This window comes from Kogia breviceps, chromosome 3 (assembly GCF_026419965.1).
Source record: "Kogia breviceps isolate mKogBre1 chromosome 3, mKogBre1 haplotype 1, whole genome shotgun sequence".
NCBI lineage: Eukaryota > Metazoa > Chordata > Mammalia > Artiodactyla > Physeteridae > Kogia > Kogia breviceps.
Window position 1 is genome coordinate 55,017,928 of NC_081312.1, and position 18,566 is coordinate 55,036,493.

Consider the following 18,566-nt stretch of genomic DNA (forward strand, 5'->3'; position numbering starts at 1 on the left):
TGGGGAGAGTTCTCAAAGTTAAAGGGTTACCATATGGCCCAGGAATTCCACTCCTAGGTAACATACCCATAATAATTGAAACCAGAGACTCAGATACTTGTATGCCAATGTTGATTAATTTTGGAAAATCCTCAGCCATTGCTTGTTCAACTATATCTTCTACTTGCTCTCTTTTCTCCTTAATTCCAATTACATGTATCTTAGACTACTGCATACAGTCCCACAGCTCTTGGATGCTCCATTCTGTTTTTTCACTCTTTCTTTATATTTCTGATTGGGTAATTTTATTGACCTAGCTTTAAGTTTGTTGGTTCTTTCCATGGCTGCATTGAGTCTACTGATGGGCCTATTGCAGACATTCTTCATCTTTTTTACCACGTTTTCCATTTCTAGCATTTCCACTTTATTGTTCTTTATATATTCCATTTCTTGGATGATATTCCCTTTCTGTTCATGCATGTTTGTTTGACTTTTCCACTAGAGCCTTTAACATGTTAATCATGGTTATTCTAAATTCCCTGTCTGATAGTTCCAATGTCTGGGTCATATCTGAGTCTGGTTCTTGAGAATGTGTTTTCTTCTTCCTTCTATGTATCTTATAACTTTTGGTTGAAAGCCAAACATCTTGTGTAGGAGAGTAGTGACTGAGGTAAACATGAGCTCTACCAAAGTACAGAAATAGCTTTGGACCCACGACAAAACATCACAAAGGCCTTTCAAACTGAGCTGAGGTCTGGGCTCATTTACCAGGTTATTTTTCTAAATATTCTCTTAATTTTAAGTTTTCTTTGTAAACCTGTGCCTCAGAGAGTTTTTCTCTCCATACTCTTGTCCCTCTCTCAGCAGTAGATTGCTTTTTTTTTTTTCTTTTTAAAAAATATTTATTTGTATATTTGGTTGTGCCGGGTCTTAGTTGTGGCAGGCGGGCTCCTTAGTTGTGGCTTGTGGGCTACTTAGTTGCAGCTTGACGGCTCCTTAGTTGTGGCATGCGAACTCTTAGTTGTGGCATTCAAGTGGGATCTAGTTCCCTGACCAGGGATCGAACCCGGGCCTCCTGCTTGCTAGCCTGGTTGGAGGGAGTGCTAGGAGTGTGGGGACAGGCAGGGGGAAGGGGGTTTCTATTGTCCTGGTTCAGCCTGTCTTGGGCAGGACTTGTGTCCCTGATCTCAGAGATGGGAACTTCTCAATGATCCTTCCCCACTCCCTGCCCCCAGTGGTTAGAGATCTCTAATGCTCTAGGCCCAAGATGTTTTCCTGCCCCTTTCTCAGATGTAGAGCATTTCTCTCCTATTCCTTTCCTCCATCTGCAAAGGGTCTTCACCTAACCCTGGAGGCTGTAGGGTTTACTGTTCTTCCCCCAGTAGTTTAATGCTTTTTGTTCCATAGGGGAACTAGGGGAGAAGGAACTAGATGGGGTTTGGTGCCTTTTCCACAGTAGCTTCTGGTCACTCCTCCAAGGCCTGCACTAGGAAGGAGGTTTTCTCTGATTCTCAGTCTTTCTTGTGACCACCTGATGACTCTGTAGAAAAGAGCCCACGAGTGGTTGTGAATTACTCTTCTCTCTGCAACTCCCAGGGGTTCTAAACGCTCATGCTATCCCGTTGCCTTTTGCAGTTCATTAACGTTTTAGCTGAATTCTTCTTACCAGATTATACAGTGCCCAGTGACTGTCCCAAATCAGCAAGTCTCTCCTTGGAGGCACTTGTCTCCTTAGATATCAGACTAATTGGTTGTCCTGCAACCTCAGATCCAAATAAATTTATGATTTTGTAGATTATCTGGCTTTTTTTTTGCTGTTGTTACAAGGATGGGAGCAATGCTCTTTCCAGCTTTCTGTATTCTAAGCTAAAGAGGAAGTCCTAATCACTCAGAATAATCTTTAAAATATATTTAATATTCAATTTTTTAAGAAAAGGAATAAATGTAATGAAGGAAGAAATGAACACTAAAGAACCAAAAGAAAATATTGGAAATATTTAGTTATCTTGGAGTACAAAATGGCTTTTTAAACATGACACTGATGTCAGAAACTATAAAGAAAAAAATTGGAACTGTATAAAAAAGTTAAATTTTCCTGTGGCAAAACCCACTATTAAACAAAACAAAGGCAAATGACAAACAAGGAATACTGTATGCAATACACATGACAAAATAAATATTAATTTTTGTATCTAACAGTTTTTGACAGGATATTTAGTCTATTTTCTGTCTTCCCAAATTCATCTCAAATTCCTTCCCCTCCTAATTTGAAGAATCATACTATATGTATAGTATTAGATAGTAGAAGAAAAGTTAAAACACATTTCTATTAAAACTCTATTTATCCTTTTTCACAGTCCTCAAAATATTACTAGCCTATATCTATTTTTTTTAGTTACAGCATAGCAAAGTAGAAATGTAAAGAGTGCTTACTGCTTTTGAAAGTACTGTGCAAGTATTACCTACCCTGACCCTTGGGATTACTATCTAATACAGCTGAGAATACCGAGGCTCAGGGAAATTAAGTACTTTGCTGTTCTCCAATCTACTTGTAAGACTTAATCTAGTCAATTTTATCTAATTATGCCTTCCAGAAATAACTTTGTGCAAAAAAAGCCTGGAGATAATTTACAACTGAAAATGCCAATTTGAGGGCCATTGTGTGGACACTGGAGCATGCTGCTAAGGTGGAATGGGCTGAAACACCTGGAATAAAAGAGAAATCTAAGTCTAGGTCTAGGGATTCCTATTACTATGACTTTAACCCCTATTTTAGCAAAACTACTGCAACTGTGAACTCTTACAAACTGAAAATGATTTTAGGGATTACTTCAGCAAGAGTAACCATTCCGGAAGGAAAGAAATTTAAAGGAAGGAAATCAGGTGGTACCCCTGAACTCCTCACCCCAATAAGTAGATGAGAGTTATATACCAGAAGCCTTCAGAGGGGGAAAGAAAAGTTAATCTGGGGAAACTAGTTCTGAGCTTTAATTTCTGTTAATTTTACCTTTTAGGAAGCCCATTTCCTATATCCTTTTTATAAAATTAGGTTTCCTTACAGAAAACTATTAACACATTTTAAAAATAAGCATCCTACAAATCAACTATAAAATTTAGTGTGCTGGTTCCTGAAGAATTTTATCACTTGCTAATTTTTCCTTGACCTAGTTATTTAACACAAAAGAAAGAAAAAAAAAACAACCTTTTGGTAAACATAAGAAGGCTTCTTTTCTCTAATCTGATTCATACCTTCAACTGAATTGGAAATTTTCTACAGTCGTTCTGTGAATCAACAGTAGTGAATGATGATGAGGTAGATTCAATTTTAGTACGGCTCTGAGGTTTGAAGTCTGAGACATCAGAAACTGTAACCTTTAAATTAAGCGGTGTCTGTTGTCTCTGGTTTGGTGACTGATTAACAACTGGATTAGAGTGGTCCCTGGACTGCAATGAAGACCCAGAAGGCACTAAATTCAAACAGCGGTTTTGTTGTTCACTCTTGATAACTGCACTTGGATTAATCACAGTGCTGGATTCCTGTTTATCATTTACATCGTTTTCCTCCTCACTTGAATCATCTGGTAAAATAATTCTGAATAATTTTTTTTTTGAAGATGCACAGTTTTGTCTCATCTTCATTTGTTTTAGCTTTACTGCACGTCGGGTTTTATATTTTTTACTCCTACTTGCAAAGCAATCTTCAGTTATTAGGTTAAAATCAACACAGACTTCTTCACTTGATTGGCTTTTGCAAGACTCCTCTTCATCAACACAAAAACTGTCTTCTAAATAGGTTTCATCTTGCTCAGGAATCTACAATACAAATACAAAATAAGAATATTATAAATTTCATAAAATCAGCATGTTTTAACATATTCTTTAAAGTTCATGGTATCTTTCTGAATATTTATTTCACTTACTTTATTAAGTCAGTCACTTGCTGACTAAAATATATTGAGCATATTCTTTTTTTTCTTCCAGTTTTATTGAAATATAACTGACATACAACACTGTATAAGTCTAAGGTGTACAGCATAATGATTTGACTTATTACATCATGAAATAAGTTTAGTGAACATCCATCATCTCATACAGATACAAAATTAAAGAAATAGAAAAAATTTTTTCCTTGTGAGAGCTCTTAGGATTTACTCTTGACAATTTTCATATTTAACTTACAGCAGTGTTAATTATGTTTCTCATGTTGTACATTACATCCCAAGTACTTATTTATCTTATAACTGGAAGTTTGTACATTCTGTCTACCTTCATCCAATTCTCCTTCCCCCTACACCACTCCCCTGCCTCTGGAAACCATAAATTTGGTCACTTTTTGTATGAGTTAGTTTGTTTGTTTTTGAAGTATAATTAACCCACAATACAATGTTAGTTCCTGTTACATAACATACATTTCAAAATGATCACCAGGATAAGTCTAGTTACAGTCTATACAAAGATATTACATAATTATTGACTATATTCGCCACACTGTACATTTTATACCTATGACTTTATTTTGCAACTGGAAATTTGTACCTCTTAATCTCCCTCACCTATTTCTCTCCTTCCCCAACTCCCCACTGGCAACCACCTGTTTGTTCTCTGTGTCTATGATTGTTTCTTTTTGATGTTGGGTTCATTTGTTTTTCAGATTCCACATATAAGTAAAATCATACAGTATTTGTCTTTCTCTGTCTGACTTCTTTCACTTAGCATAATGCCCTCTAGATCCGTCCATGTTGTCACAAATGGCAAAATTTCATTCTTTTCTATGGCTGAGTAATATTCCATTATATATATATATATATATATATATATATATATATATACACACCACATCTTCTTTCTGATTATATTCTTTATGGAAGAAAATGGGGAGTTTGGGAATAAAAAAAGAATGATTTACCCTCTAGAAATTTACAGTCTAGTACAAGGAGCCAGAAAAATAAACAGTAATTTATAAACAATGTGATAAATGCTATATAATAAACACAATGAAAGTATAGAGATAAGAATGACCATATTTCCAAGGTGAATATGGCAATTTATAAACAAATAAGGCCAATATGAAATTGTTATCCATAAATGAAAAAAATCTATAATTTTTAGGATATACCATTTTTATGAAAAAATTAATTTTCAAGAGAAATATGACAACATAGAAGAATTAAAATTTTAACTAGTAGATGATAAAGTTCTATTCACTTCCTTTAAGTATTCTCCTAATTGGAAAACAATTTAAGAGTATATTCTAATTAGCTCAAGTTAATGAAAGGATAATTTGATCAAATTAGGACTAAAAGAGATTTTGAGAATTCATTTAGCCCACCTTCCTTACTCAGGGCAGAAATTATTGCAAATAGTTCTGATGGTCCACTTTAGAAACAAAATGAAGGCTTCATTAACAGGAATATATTTCAACACCACCACCAGGAAATTCTCCACTATATTTCTATAGTTCATACCTGTGAGAAAATGTTTACGTTGTTACGTTTCTTATGGACCATTTTGTACCGATTGTTCATCAGTGGACTTCGCACAGATTTCATGTAAATAGCTCTCATTTCAGAATCTGTGTAGAGATAAAAAAAAAAATTTCAAATAGCAAAATTATTTAAATGAAAACTAACAAAGTATTTAACTTTGACCTATTCCAAATTAACATGATTCAAAACGTGTGGAATTACTTTACACAAAAGATATTTAATATATATTGAAACATATCTAAAAACAATTATTCAAAAATGCAAAGTTAGGAGTTTTGCCTTTGACAGACCATCTAGTTGGGTGATCATGGACAATTTATTTAAGCTTTCTGCCTTAGCTATCTCTCTCCTCTGATAACGAATATTATTAGGACAGTGCCTTTTCATGAAAAATAAATGTACACAAAGACCTTAGTACTGTATCTGATTTATAGAAAGCATTCTATAAAACTAAAACATAAAAAATCCAGGCAAAGATCAATGGAACAGGATAGAAAGCCCAGATATAAACCCACACACATATGGTCACCTTTATCTTTGATAAAGGAGGCAAGAATATATAGTGGAGAAAAGACAGCCTCTTCAATAAGTGGTGCTGGGAAAACTGGACAGCTACCTGTAAAAGTATGAAATTAGAACACTCCCTAACACCATACACAAAAATAAACTCAAAATGGGTTGAAGACCTAAATGTAAGGTCAGACACTATCAAACTCTTAGAGGAAAACATAGGCAGAACACTCTATGACATAAATCACAGCAAGATCCTTTTTGACCCACCTCCTAGAGAAATGGAAATAAAAATAAAAATAAACAAATGGGACCTAATGAAACTTAAAATGCTTTTGCACAGCAAAGGATACCATAAACAAGACCAAAAGACAACCCTCAGAATGGGAGAAAATAATTGCAAATGAAGCAACTGACAAAGGATTAATATCCAAAATTTATAAGCAACTCATGCAGCTCAATAACAAAAAAACAAACAACCCAATCCAAAAATGGGCAGAAGACCTAAACAGACATTTCTCCAAAGAAGATACACAGATTGCCAACAAACACATGAAAGAATGCTCAACATCATTAATCATTAGAGAAATGCAAATCAAAACTACAATGAGATATCATCTCACACTGGTCAGAATGGCCATTATCAAAAAATCTAGAAACAATAAATGCTGGAGAGGGTGTGGAGAAAAGGGAACACTCTTGCACTGTTGGTGGGAATGTAAATTGATACAGCCACTATGGAGAACAGTATGGAGGTTCCTTAAAAAACTACAAATAGAACTACCATACGAGCCAGCAATCCCACTACTGGGCATATACCCTGCGAAAACCATAATTCAAAAAGAGTCATGTACCAAAATGTTCATTGTAGCTCCATTTACAATAGCCAGGACATGGAAGCAACCTAAGTGTCCATCAACAGATGAATGGATAAAGAAGATGTGGCACATATATACAATGGAATATTACTCAGCCATAAAAAGAAACGAAACTGAGTTATTTGTAGTGAGGTGGATGGACCTGGAGTCTGTCATACAGAGTGAAGTAAGTCAGAAGGAGAAAAACAAATACTGTATGCCAACACATATATATGGAATCTAAGAAAAAAAATGTCATGAAGAGACTAGGGGTAGAATGGGAATAAAACACAGACCTACTAGAGCATGGCCTTGAGGACATGGGGAGGGGGAAGGGTAAGCTATGATGAAAAGAGAGTGGCATGGACATATATACACTACCAAATGTAGGGTGGATAGCTAGTGGGAAGCAGCCGCATGGCACAGGGAGATCAGCTAGGTGGTTTGTAACCACCTAGAGGGGTGAGATAGGGAGGGTGGGAGGGAGGGAGACGCAAGAGGTAAGAGATATGGGAACATATGTATATGTATAACTGATTCACTTTGTTGTAAAGCAGAAACTAAGACACCATTGTAAAGCAATTATTCTCCAATAAAGATGTTAAAAAAAAAATCCAGGCAAAAAAAACCTATACTTGGGCTTCCCTGGTGGCGCAGTGGTTTAGAGTCCGCCTTCCGATGCAGGGGACACGAGTTCATGTCCCAGTCCGGGAAGATCCCACATGCCGGGAGCGGCTGGGCCCATGAGCCATGGCCGCTGAGCCTGCGCGTCCGGAGCCTGTGCTCCGCAACGGGAGAGGCCACAACAGTGAGAGGCCCGCGTACCACACACACACAAAAAAAGTCACGGACCTTGGGAAAAAAGTCACGGACCTTTGCTGTTTCAAATCATATCAGGCACTGCATGAGCAGAATAATGTTAAGATTTGTGAAGGATAAGAATACAGAAGAGCCCACCACAATCTTTCCCATTTCTATTAAAGCCAATCTTAATCATCTGCTCTTAATATACTGTATAGAAGACCTGCTCAAGCATTGTTAGGGGAGACTGTTTTCTAAAAGTAGATCTCCCTTACCTTAGCAAACTTAATAAATTTAGCTTTGTGTCTCAGCAAATTTAACAAATTTAGCTTTGTGTCTCAGCTGGTTTTAAATTTAGCTTTGTGTCACACTGCTGGATTCCTCATCTCCTAGTCTTTGATTAAATGTCACCTTCTCAATGAGGGCTACCCCCTAATTACCTTACTTAAATTTGCAGCTTGTCTGTTAATACCCCTAACTGCTGCCACTCCAAATCTTCATCTTACTCAACTCTTTTTGTTTTTCTGTAAAGTTTTCATATTATACTCAATAATTTAATTATTATGTATATTGCTTGTCTTCTTCCATTCAAATGTAAGCTTCACAAGGGCAGGGGGTTTTGTCTATTTTGCTCACAGATGCAGCTTTCTCAAGAACCTTACATAGTACTGGGCACATAGTAGGCACTAAATACTTGTTTAAATGAACATCTGACATTGAGCCAACTAGGTCATTTTGGAGAGACATAATCAAATTAGCAGAAGCCTATAAACAATCAACTCTCACATAAAGCAAATATTAACAGAATTTGAATGAAAATGACCAAATATTTTACACACGACAAATTTAATTCCCTTTAAAGTCAAAGTTCTTTGGAAACCGACTAGAACATTTAAGTATAACCACATTAAAGGCATTGAAAATCAAAAGAAAAAGAAGCATCATTATATCACTTACCATTTATAGCCTGTGACAGTTGAGTCTCATCATTTAAAAAGTCAAGTAACGAGGAATCCTGTTCATTTTCTGACTCATCATTTTCATCTGATGAAACACATTCTGCATTTTCTTGGGAAAGTTCTGCTTCATCATCTAAAAACTTCCTAGCTACAAGCTAAGATAAATGAGAAAAAAGGAAGATGACTTTAAGAAAATCATTTTATTTCTTCAAATAATTGGAAACAGTTCTGGAAAATGGATTTCTTGCCAGTGCTTTTAAGATCAAAAATTAAAAAAACTACAAGAAGAAATAATAAAGTAGTATACCTATTTAAAATTTCTTCTTTTAATTCTGTTATGAATAAAGTACAAGTCAGCATGTCAGCTTGCTGAATATTTCTTAATAAGCATAAAGTCTCCTGAGTCTTTCAGCTAATTAATTTTTGCCAGGAAAAATACAGTACCACAGAAAGACTGATCAGACAAAAAGGTGCTAAGAATTCTTTTCCAAGAATGTGAATATTGGATAGAGATAAGAAAAACAATATAATTATTACAAAAGCAAATATTCTAAAACTCAGATTTCTGTCTCTATATTTTCTTCAATTTGAATATTAAATCCTCAATACACTAAAATTTCTTCATTTAGTTATTCAAAATAACACAACACTGCAAGATAGTTTCAAAACACAAAGAGAAACTAAAATACCACACCTTAAGATTTTAATTCCAATACAAAAAGTAAAATTCATGTCAAAATATTTTTTACTTTTGGGATTTTTTCCTATAAGAAATTATAGACAAAAATCTACTTCTGTGTAAGATCTATTGTTCTTTACTAATAAAAAATGTATATTTATATAAAAATAAGAAACTGAAAAAAGTTTACCTTTAGGTGACTCAGTCTCTTTTGGACTTTGATGCCTCTTTTATTATGATCCTTGAAGTCTGCTGATTGTGGATCTCGTTTGCTAAAATTCTCACTCTCATCACTAGATGATAACTCTAACTAAAATTCAATAAAATTCTTACATGAGAAAATATAATTGGAGTGTTGTATCAATGTGTTTCTCAAGGGTTATTGCTTCTGTTTTCATTTTTCCTTTTTAAATAGCTGAGCTAACATTTTCTTGTTAGAAAAATAAAATGCTCTTACAACTCAGAGCCATGTTATAAATACACAATACTTAAGAATTTAAAAGTTAGGTAATTCTAAGTACTAAAATAAGAAATTAGGTAATATAAGTAATGCTAGTATAGTATTCATTCAATTTTGTATGAAATTGAATGTATCTGATGAAAGAGTTAGTTTAACTCTTTTTAGTTTAACTCTTTCAAGACTCTGAAGGGTTTCACACACAAAAAGTTAAGTCTGTAAATACAGCTATCAAAATCAGTCCAAACTATACATGAGTCCTTTCAAACTAAGAAACCAAAATAACAACAAATTCTGACTATGAAACCTACTATAATATCTCTTACAGAATAATATAAAACCAATCAAAAGAATCAAAAGAAATTTATCAAAATAATTTCAATTAACAGGAATAATTTTAGGTTAAAGTAGATTGAGCATCAGCATTATCAATATTTTAATTCACTTCTAGTAAGTCAATCAGACATTCTAGTTCAAGTAGCAAGTTAAAGAAATTTTTCTAATGAAGTTTTATATGAGTATACAAAGTTAATATGGACTGATTGCATTTTCAATTAATTTTACACAAATTATACTAGTTTGTATTAGAGAATTAAAACACACAAGATTTCCTAATCTCAAAATTTAGCTATCAGCTATAAACTGATGACAAATGAATACTATTAGTCTTAAGACCTGTCCCCCGACTCAGATTTCACATTCTCATAGTTGTCAATGCCTGCCAGACACTGTCACTTTACTATGCCACATGAACTTCAAACATGTTCAACACTGAACTTACCACTCTTTCTTGTTTTCTCTAAAGATGTGACACATCTGCCAACTAGCCCAAGCCAAAACCAGAGAGTCATCGTGGACTCCTTCTTTTCCTTCTTTCAAGCTCATTCAGTTAACAAATGAAAGAATAAGGCCTTCCAAAAACTCACCCAGATTTTTCTCCAATTTTACTTCCTGGTACTTTTTGTCTTTACAATCCAACCACAAGAGATACTGTTTCCCCACTTTGTGTCCTTCTTTAAGCTGTTGGGAATGCCTTCCGTTCTCCCTTCTCTTCCCTAACTGCCACAGATGCTTTAAGATTTAAGTAAGGTGTTATCTTCAAGAAGCTTGCCAGAACTCCCAAGGTCTAGGTTAAGGGTTTATCTTTTCTTATCACTTAACTTAAAAAATTATATGGAAATTATCCACTTACTGTCTACCCTTCCTATTAGATTGCAGACTTAACAGTACAAGGAAATAATCTTTACAGTATCCCCAACATCTTACACAGTAGGTACAAAGTAGGTATTTAATCTGAATTGCTGGAGTGTACTGACAAAAATAGGAATAGTTTTTTGAAGGAGTTTAAAATTAAAATAGAAGTTCCAGTCACATAGGATTTACTATCTATTTTTCTGTTAAACATATACCCATAAGATCAAACATACCTATGGTCATCTATACACATATTTCTCTTGTAATATTTATTTCAAAAGGAATTACTATACATTATTTGTTATTTACTTACTCTGTTTGGAGGAGCCCTGCGCTTTTTGACAGCATGAAGTGGAGAATCAACTTCGCTATTTTTCTGATTCTAGATAAAGTAGATAAATAAAGTAAAAAAGTTTAAAAAAAAAGTTTTAAGGGGAACAAAAGGACTTCCCTGGAGGTCCAGTGGTTAAGACTCCATGCTTCCAAGGCCGGGGGTGTGGGTTCGATACCTGGTTGGGGAAGTAAGATCCCACATGCCATGCGGCGTGGCCAAAAAGAAAAAATAAGAGGAACAAAAAACTTTATGTGATCATGTTATTGTGATTATTGAATGACTCACCTCGGGGGACTCCAAAACATTTCCTTTTGTCTTTTTACTTTTTCTTCGGAAAATCTCATCATCTTCACTTTCACTGCTTGTTAACTGTTCATCTATAACTTATTAAAAAATAATGAATCTGGTCAACAGATTTAAGTTTATCCAACCACAATTATTTATTTTATTGATGGATCCAATAAGAATTGTTTCTGGCAATCTCAACATTTATTCACTCTCAAACAAGATAGTTTTTTAGAAATTTGGCCCAAAAATCAGCATGGGAAAAAACCGAAAAATTAAAACAATGCCAGTAAAGAAATTAAGACATGATAACTCTTGGTAATAAACATATATTTAACTCAGGTTCAGTTTTACAAATTAACTGAAAAAAGTCCAGAAGAGTGCAAAATACAATTTTATTAGTTTTATTGGTTCTAGAATTCATCTCTAAAACCTACTATAGTCTTTCTGCCCTTTGTGTCTTATTCTCTTTCTAGTTGAAGGCTACAAAACAATATATGAAAAGATTTTTTAAATGTATGTATGTACATATGTGTACATATACATATGTGTTTGTGAGTAAATGTTAAATAAAAATTGGTAGTCACCCAAATGTAATTGGAATAAGACATTCAGGGGTAGAAAGAATGTTAAAAAACAAAACACTCATGTGAAATCAAATCCTTGAAGTTTTCAGGTACTTAAAGAAAGTTCTATTTCTGTACTTTCATAAAATTTTGACAGAAGACACCTTTTATATGTTTTTATGAAACCTTCTATAAAAGCCCTGTGGTTATTTTAAGATATGTTCATAAATCCTCTGATATGCCTGCCTTTCAAGAGTTGGATCACAATTCTTCTACCCTTGAGGGTGGGCCACACTTGGTCACTTGCTTCTAACAGAAGAATATAATGGAAGTGAAGGGTGTTACTTCAGAGTCTAGGTCATAAGAGGTCTCATCTTGCTCTCTTTATGGCCTCATTCACTCTGGAGGAAGCCAAATGCTAATATAATAAGAATACAGGAAGTAACCCAATGGAGAGGCAAACATGGCACGAGCTTATTCAAGCCTTCAGATAACTGTAGCCCTGGCCAACGTCTTGACTGCAACCTCATAAAATATCTGTAGTCAGAACTCTCAGCTAAAGAGTCCAAAGAAACGGTGAAATAATATATGCTGTTCAAAGGAACGGTGAAATAATATATGCTGTTTTAAGTCATTAAGTTGTGGAGGAAATCTGTTATGCAGCAAGAGATAAAAAACACAGATTTTGGTACCTGGAAATAGGGAATTACCATACCAAAACCCAAAACTGTGGCCATAAATTTAGAACTAGAGAGTGGGCAGAAGCTGAAAGGATTTTTGAGGAAAGTTTTAGTGAAAGCTTGAAGAGCCTCAAAGGAATTGTTTGTAGGAAGATTAATGGCCATTTAGGAGGCCATGGGTGAGGGCTTAGAAAGAAGTAAGAAAAACCTTATTAGAAATTATAGGAAAGAGGATCCTTAATGTAGTGCCAGAAAGTTTAGCAACATTGTGGTAACACAGAAAGTAGAAAATGTACCTAATGGGACTTCCCTGGCGGTCCAGTGGTTAAGACTTCACCTTCCAATGCAGGGGGTTCGGGTTCGATCCCTGGTCTGGGAGCTAAGATCCCATGTGCCTCGTGGCCAAAAAAAAAAAAAAAACCCCAAAAACGAAGATATACCTAATGAATGATCTAAGTAAGGAGATTTCCAGACAAAATGTTTAAGGTATTACCTATGCTTCTTCCTGTTTAAGTAAAATGTGAAAGGAGAGAGAGGAACTAAAGAAAGTACTGTTAAACAGGAAACAGTTGAGACTTGCTGGTTTTGAAGATTAACAGCTTCTCCAGCTGGCAAACAATATTAAATTAAGAAATGTTCCAGGCAAAGATCTAACCTAGAAGACTGCTAAGAAGCTATTGTGCAAATGGTGCTGAAGGTGTAACTGTAAATGCTTTAAGACCTCAGAAAGATCAAAGGTGGTACCTTAGAGTACCATTCAGTCAGATAAAAGGCCCTCTAAACATTTTAAACATGTCTCTAACATTTCCTCTCGAACAACATGCCTTCTAAGAAGATTAAGGAACTATCTCTAGACATCTTAGGAGAAGCCAAAGGTAGAGAAGGACTTACCTCCAAAAGATTTGTGGGCATAGCTAGTGTCTAATGGAATGAACCTCAAATAAGATTCACAAGAGATCCACAAAGATTTATGAGAATTATATGCAAAGAAACACAGCCAGCTACAACTAAAAGGGGCAAAGACAGTACAAAATGAAAAGAGGGCTTTGGATCCCCAAATTTTCACTAAAAGGAAGCAGGCTGAGAAAACTCCACAGGTGCTACCTGTTATGAAATTGAACCGAGCATCCAGAGGACAAAGCCGAGAACCATGGAGAATTATTACCAGGCTTTGAGTACTAATCAAGAAACTTCCAATCTCAGCTCTGCTAGATTTTAGAATTGCTATGGACCAGAGATTCCTGTGTGCCTCCCATCACCCTCTCCCACTTTCAAATAAGCCATCTTGGAAGCAGATTCTACATGCCCAGTCAAGTCTTCAGATGACTGCAACCCTAAGTGAAATCTTGACTATAACCCTAAGAGAAAGCCAGAACCACCCAGTTAAGCAACTCTCAAATTCCTAAACTACAGAAACTGTGAGATGTTATTTTAAGCCACTAATTTAAGGGGAGTAATTTTTTACACAGCAATAAAAACTAATACAAACTCATAGAGTAAATTTCTCCTCACACTCTCTACTAATAAAACATCTACCCAGACAGATAAACTTGAATAAATCCTTTTTGTAGATGATCACTATATAATCCAACTCATTTTCCTTTTTTCATTATCTTCTATGGAAGCCACAGTTAAATGCAGGGCTCAGCTACAATAAGCAAATCATTCCAGGAGGCTTTCCTTTTTAACTGCTTTAGTGGTGTTTTAATCAACTATTATTGTATACATATATAACATGGCAAATTATCCTAAGTCTTCTATTTCAGTTAAGTGGAATAATAAATACTAAGTAAATATTCCCTAATAAATTGTTCCTTAATGTATATGTATTCAGAATTATATTGCCCATGGTTAGTAGTTAAGTACAATGCTAGAAAAAAAGTTTTAATGCAAATATGACACAAAGTAAAATTATCTCACCCATTAACACAGACTTAATATAAAGGTGTTAAAGCAAATATTAAAGGATCACAGGCAACATACTTAGTAAAAATACACATCAGAGTACCTCCAGAACTATGCAGAATAGTCAGTTTTTAAAAATCAACTGTATTTCCAGAACTTATTTTAAATAAGTTTTTATCTTAAATAAAACATTCAGGAATCATGCCCTTGATGCTAATGAGAACAGATAAGAAAAAGATTTACAAAGGAAATTCTCATTTTACCCTACAACTATTCTTTTTCCTCAGCCATAAAGAATAAAATTCATAAATGGCCTGCTATAATAATCTATACACAAACTAGAGTTGGGTTCTATAATAGGATCTAAAGGATACTTAAATCATTTTAATACTAAACATCTATTTTCTGGGTTTTCTGTAGAATTAGATCACAGAAATCCAAAGATTCCTATAGATCTGCTATGATCTTATCTCAATCTTCCAAATACAGTCTTATTTCTAAATTTTGCTATATAAATCCTCTACTTTATACTATCCCACCAAAATCTCACACTTTCCTTCTTTCCCTTTGTTTTCACCATTTTATAACATCCAAATTCCCTCCTGATTATTTTCAGCATATCCAAATCATGAATATTCCTGAGGAGCTAAAATGAAAACCTACCTTTAAAATCAACATTTCCAAACTAATCCAGTTCAAAATGTTTTCTTCTTCTGAACCTCCTAGATGTCTGCCATCTTATTATTCACTTGGTAGTTATTTCCATGTTTTACTGGTATCTTTTCAAATGTATATGTCACACAGTTGTTTGTGTTTTACAATAAAGGGCTAGTGCCAAATCTTACACTTCCACACTTCAGTGTCTAGCATAATACCTTTCCTATGGCATGCATGCCATAAGTATATGCAGATAAAATAAATACTGGATCAGTAAGCATCAAGTTAAGAAATATATAGTACATCGATTACCTAATTCAATACTCCATATACTGAGAAACTACGTTTTGAAAAATTATAGAATATGATCCAAAGTAATCATTCTAGAAAGATTTGTATTTTATAAAGATGTAATCTTACCTTTAGCAGAACAGCAGGATTGATGCAGATTGATTTGTTCCCTGCTCTTAGCCTTTTCTATAGAAAGTCCTGAATCATCAAAAGTTGAATTCAATGTTTCTTTGAAACTTTGTAGATTTATTTTTCCCTTATTGGAATCTGACTTCCTAGCCATTTCTATTCTCTTCTTAGAAAATGAGTTCAGCGTGTTTGACTGAGAAAGTGGTGTACTCATAACTTTCTCTCCTACTGGCAATGAAAATTGAGAATAACCAGGAGACATAAATTCTTTATTTTTTGTTGCATTCATTGGAAAACATGCAAAAGTTGGACTCTGCTTATCTTCACTTGATGGGTTAGTAATGGTTACACTTGTAGAACTATCAACATGGTCTCTTGATATTACTGCTTGATTTGAAACATAATTCACATCATTTATCTCCTTAATGTCTAAACATCCTGCAGATAGATCACCTAAAATTTTATTCTTATTTGTATCTGATGCATGTTCTAGTATTTCATCATCAGTATCTGGACTACAAAATCCTAAATCGAAGGTAACAGAAAATAAATCCTTAGAGCAGTCAAAATGATATTCATCATTCTTCAGTTTTTCCTCATGTACACCTCTCAAATCTTCATGAGATTTCCAACTATTCGTATCACCGATAATTTGATCGTGGGGTTCAGAATTATTGCCTAACAAAAGTTCATCAGAAATTAAGAACTGAGAGCCCAGTGCCATTTCACTTACAGCAGTTTTGTCTGACACACATAAAGATTTGCATTTACTGTTCAAGGGAGGAAGGTTTACATCATTACACTCTGTATTAACATCCTCAAATAACAGCAAACTCTCATCCTGATCAGTATGCAATATTGGGAGGCCACTGTTATCAACATCATGATTCTTTTCTTCAACAAAATACTTTGGAGGGCCAGTATTTATTTGAATATGATGGTTGGATACTAAACGTTCATTTTTAATATCTTTATGTACTTTATCATAGTAACAGAAGCTTGGTTCAGCAGAAATCTTATCATTAATTGTACCATAAAGGCAACTTTTTTCAGAAGGATGAGTAATAAATTTAAGTGAACTCAATTCTAAATTCTGTTGAGAATTTATAGTTGAATGTGACATCAAACAGGTGGATTTGTCATTTTGTAAACACTCTGTGTAGGGTAGAAAAAGCAAGTTCTCAAGTGCAGAACCCTTAGAAATTTCATATTCCACATTTGAGAGTGCACTAAGAGGCGGAGGAGAATGAGATAAAAATCTCTCTACATTAGCTAGCATCTCTTTTGTTAATGGATGACAATTATAAAATTTGTCATCTGTCCTAGCTATATAAAGCTCATCCTCAAATGGAAAAAATAAGCTAGAAGAAAGAGATTTCTCATCACTGAAACTGTTATAACCAGAATCTAAAAAATTTCCAGTAAATGAACTAGTAGGTTTATTTGTAAACTGACAATCTGCTAATAATCCACATGACCGATTACCTACATTTTCACTGATAGCACATGTGGCAGCAACTTCATCTGTATCTGATACCCTTTTATCATTTAGTAGGTCTACCTGAAATATATTTTCAGCAGTAGGACTGCCATCAGTATCTAAAGGCCCCATAACAACCTCTTTATGTTCTTTTTTAGGATGATCTTTTTTCAGTTCTTTGAAAGCTTTTTTTTTTAGAGAAGCAATTTCAGTTGGTTTGATACGAATTTGTTTAAAATTTTCAGCACATTCTTCATCAGATTCCATCATTGAGAGTGATTTGCCTTGATTTCTATTCTTTGTAAATGAAGATTTCTTGTTAGTAGTAAAGGTGCCATTGGCAAAAGGATGATATTCATTCCTGGGAGCACTAGATGTTGAGCTAACATCTTCCATTTGTAAATAAGATTTAATTTCCAATTCATAGCTGCATTCTCCCTATAAAGAAGGAAAATGAAAAAGTCACAGGAAAACAAAACCAAAATAACAATTCTAAAGATGAGTTTTACTCTGCTAAAATATTTTCTAAACAATATTACATTACTCAAATGATTTTTTATCCCTTAAAAACTTATTCCAAGTCAAACAAAATAGAAATGACACTACTGCAAAATTATCATAAATTATCTTTTATCAGTTAATATTTTTGTATTCCCAGTACCCAGTACATGAGAGACCCATGATTAATTATTTGTAGAAAGTACAAATTAATACATAGAATACGATTATAAACACTTTTTTCACTTCTGACATTTAATTGAACAATAATTCTAATTTCCTAAAAATAGATATTTAAGAAATTAATATATATAAATGAAAAACATGCATATGTATGTTAAATTTACTCTATTGATGAAGGTAAACTAAGAACAGCTTTTAAAACATCTGAAATAATGGTACCTGTATGTCTTCTAGGCTGTAAGCTAGAATATACTGTTTTTAACAAATTTTCCAAGAACTCTTCCAGTGAATTTCCAAGTCTTACTTATCTATAAATCTAAAACTACAGTCCCCACCATCCCTGACTCATCTTTTCCTCTTGCCCACGAATGCCACTTTAGTCAGGATTCCTCTACTATTCAGGGACTTAAGCAATTAATTCTCCACTTTTTGAATAATAAATACAGTAAATATTAATGTGAAAATGTCTGTCTCCATGCTAGGATATATGCTCCCTATAGAATATTTTATCTGACTTCTTCACCAATGTAGCCACAGGGCCTAGAACAAACCATGCCATGTAGAAGGCACTAAATAAATGTGTTACTTTGATGCATAGGCTTTGTTGGGATCCAAAAATAATTACTTTATTTACGT

At 34.2% G+C, this 18,566-nt stretch overlaps 1 protein-coding gene across 6 annotated transcripts in view; it reads right to left on the reverse strand.

Moving 5' to 3' along the window:
* The window catches only part of FANCM (FA complementation group M), a 67,544-nt gene that overhangs the window by 17,725 nt on the left and 31,253 nt on the right, over positions 1 to 18,566 (reverse strand). For 4 of the 6 annotated variants that reach the window (XM_067028503.1, XM_067028505.1, XM_059058944.2 and 1 more), the window contains 7 exons: positions 15,770 to 17,687; positions 11,542 to 11,639; positions 11,236 to 11,304; positions 9,462 to 9,581; positions 8,591 to 8,747; positions 5,445 to 5,551; positions 3,229 to 3,792 (listed from right to left, as the gene is read on the reverse strand). In XM_067028503.1, the coding sequence (XP_066884604.1) occupies positions 3,229 to 3,792; positions 5,445 to 5,551; positions 8,591 to 8,747; positions 9,462 to 9,581; positions 11,236 to 11,304; positions 11,542 to 11,639; positions 15,770 to 17,687 (3,033 nt within the window). The remainder of the gene's footprint in view (positions 1 to 3,228; positions 3,793 to 5,444; positions 5,552 to 8,590; positions 8,748 to 9,461; positions 9,582 to 11,235; positions 11,305 to 11,541; positions 11,640 to 15,769; positions 17,688 to 18,566) is intronic. The other 2 variants (XM_067028504.1, XM_067028506.1) reach the window with 1 other exon arrangement.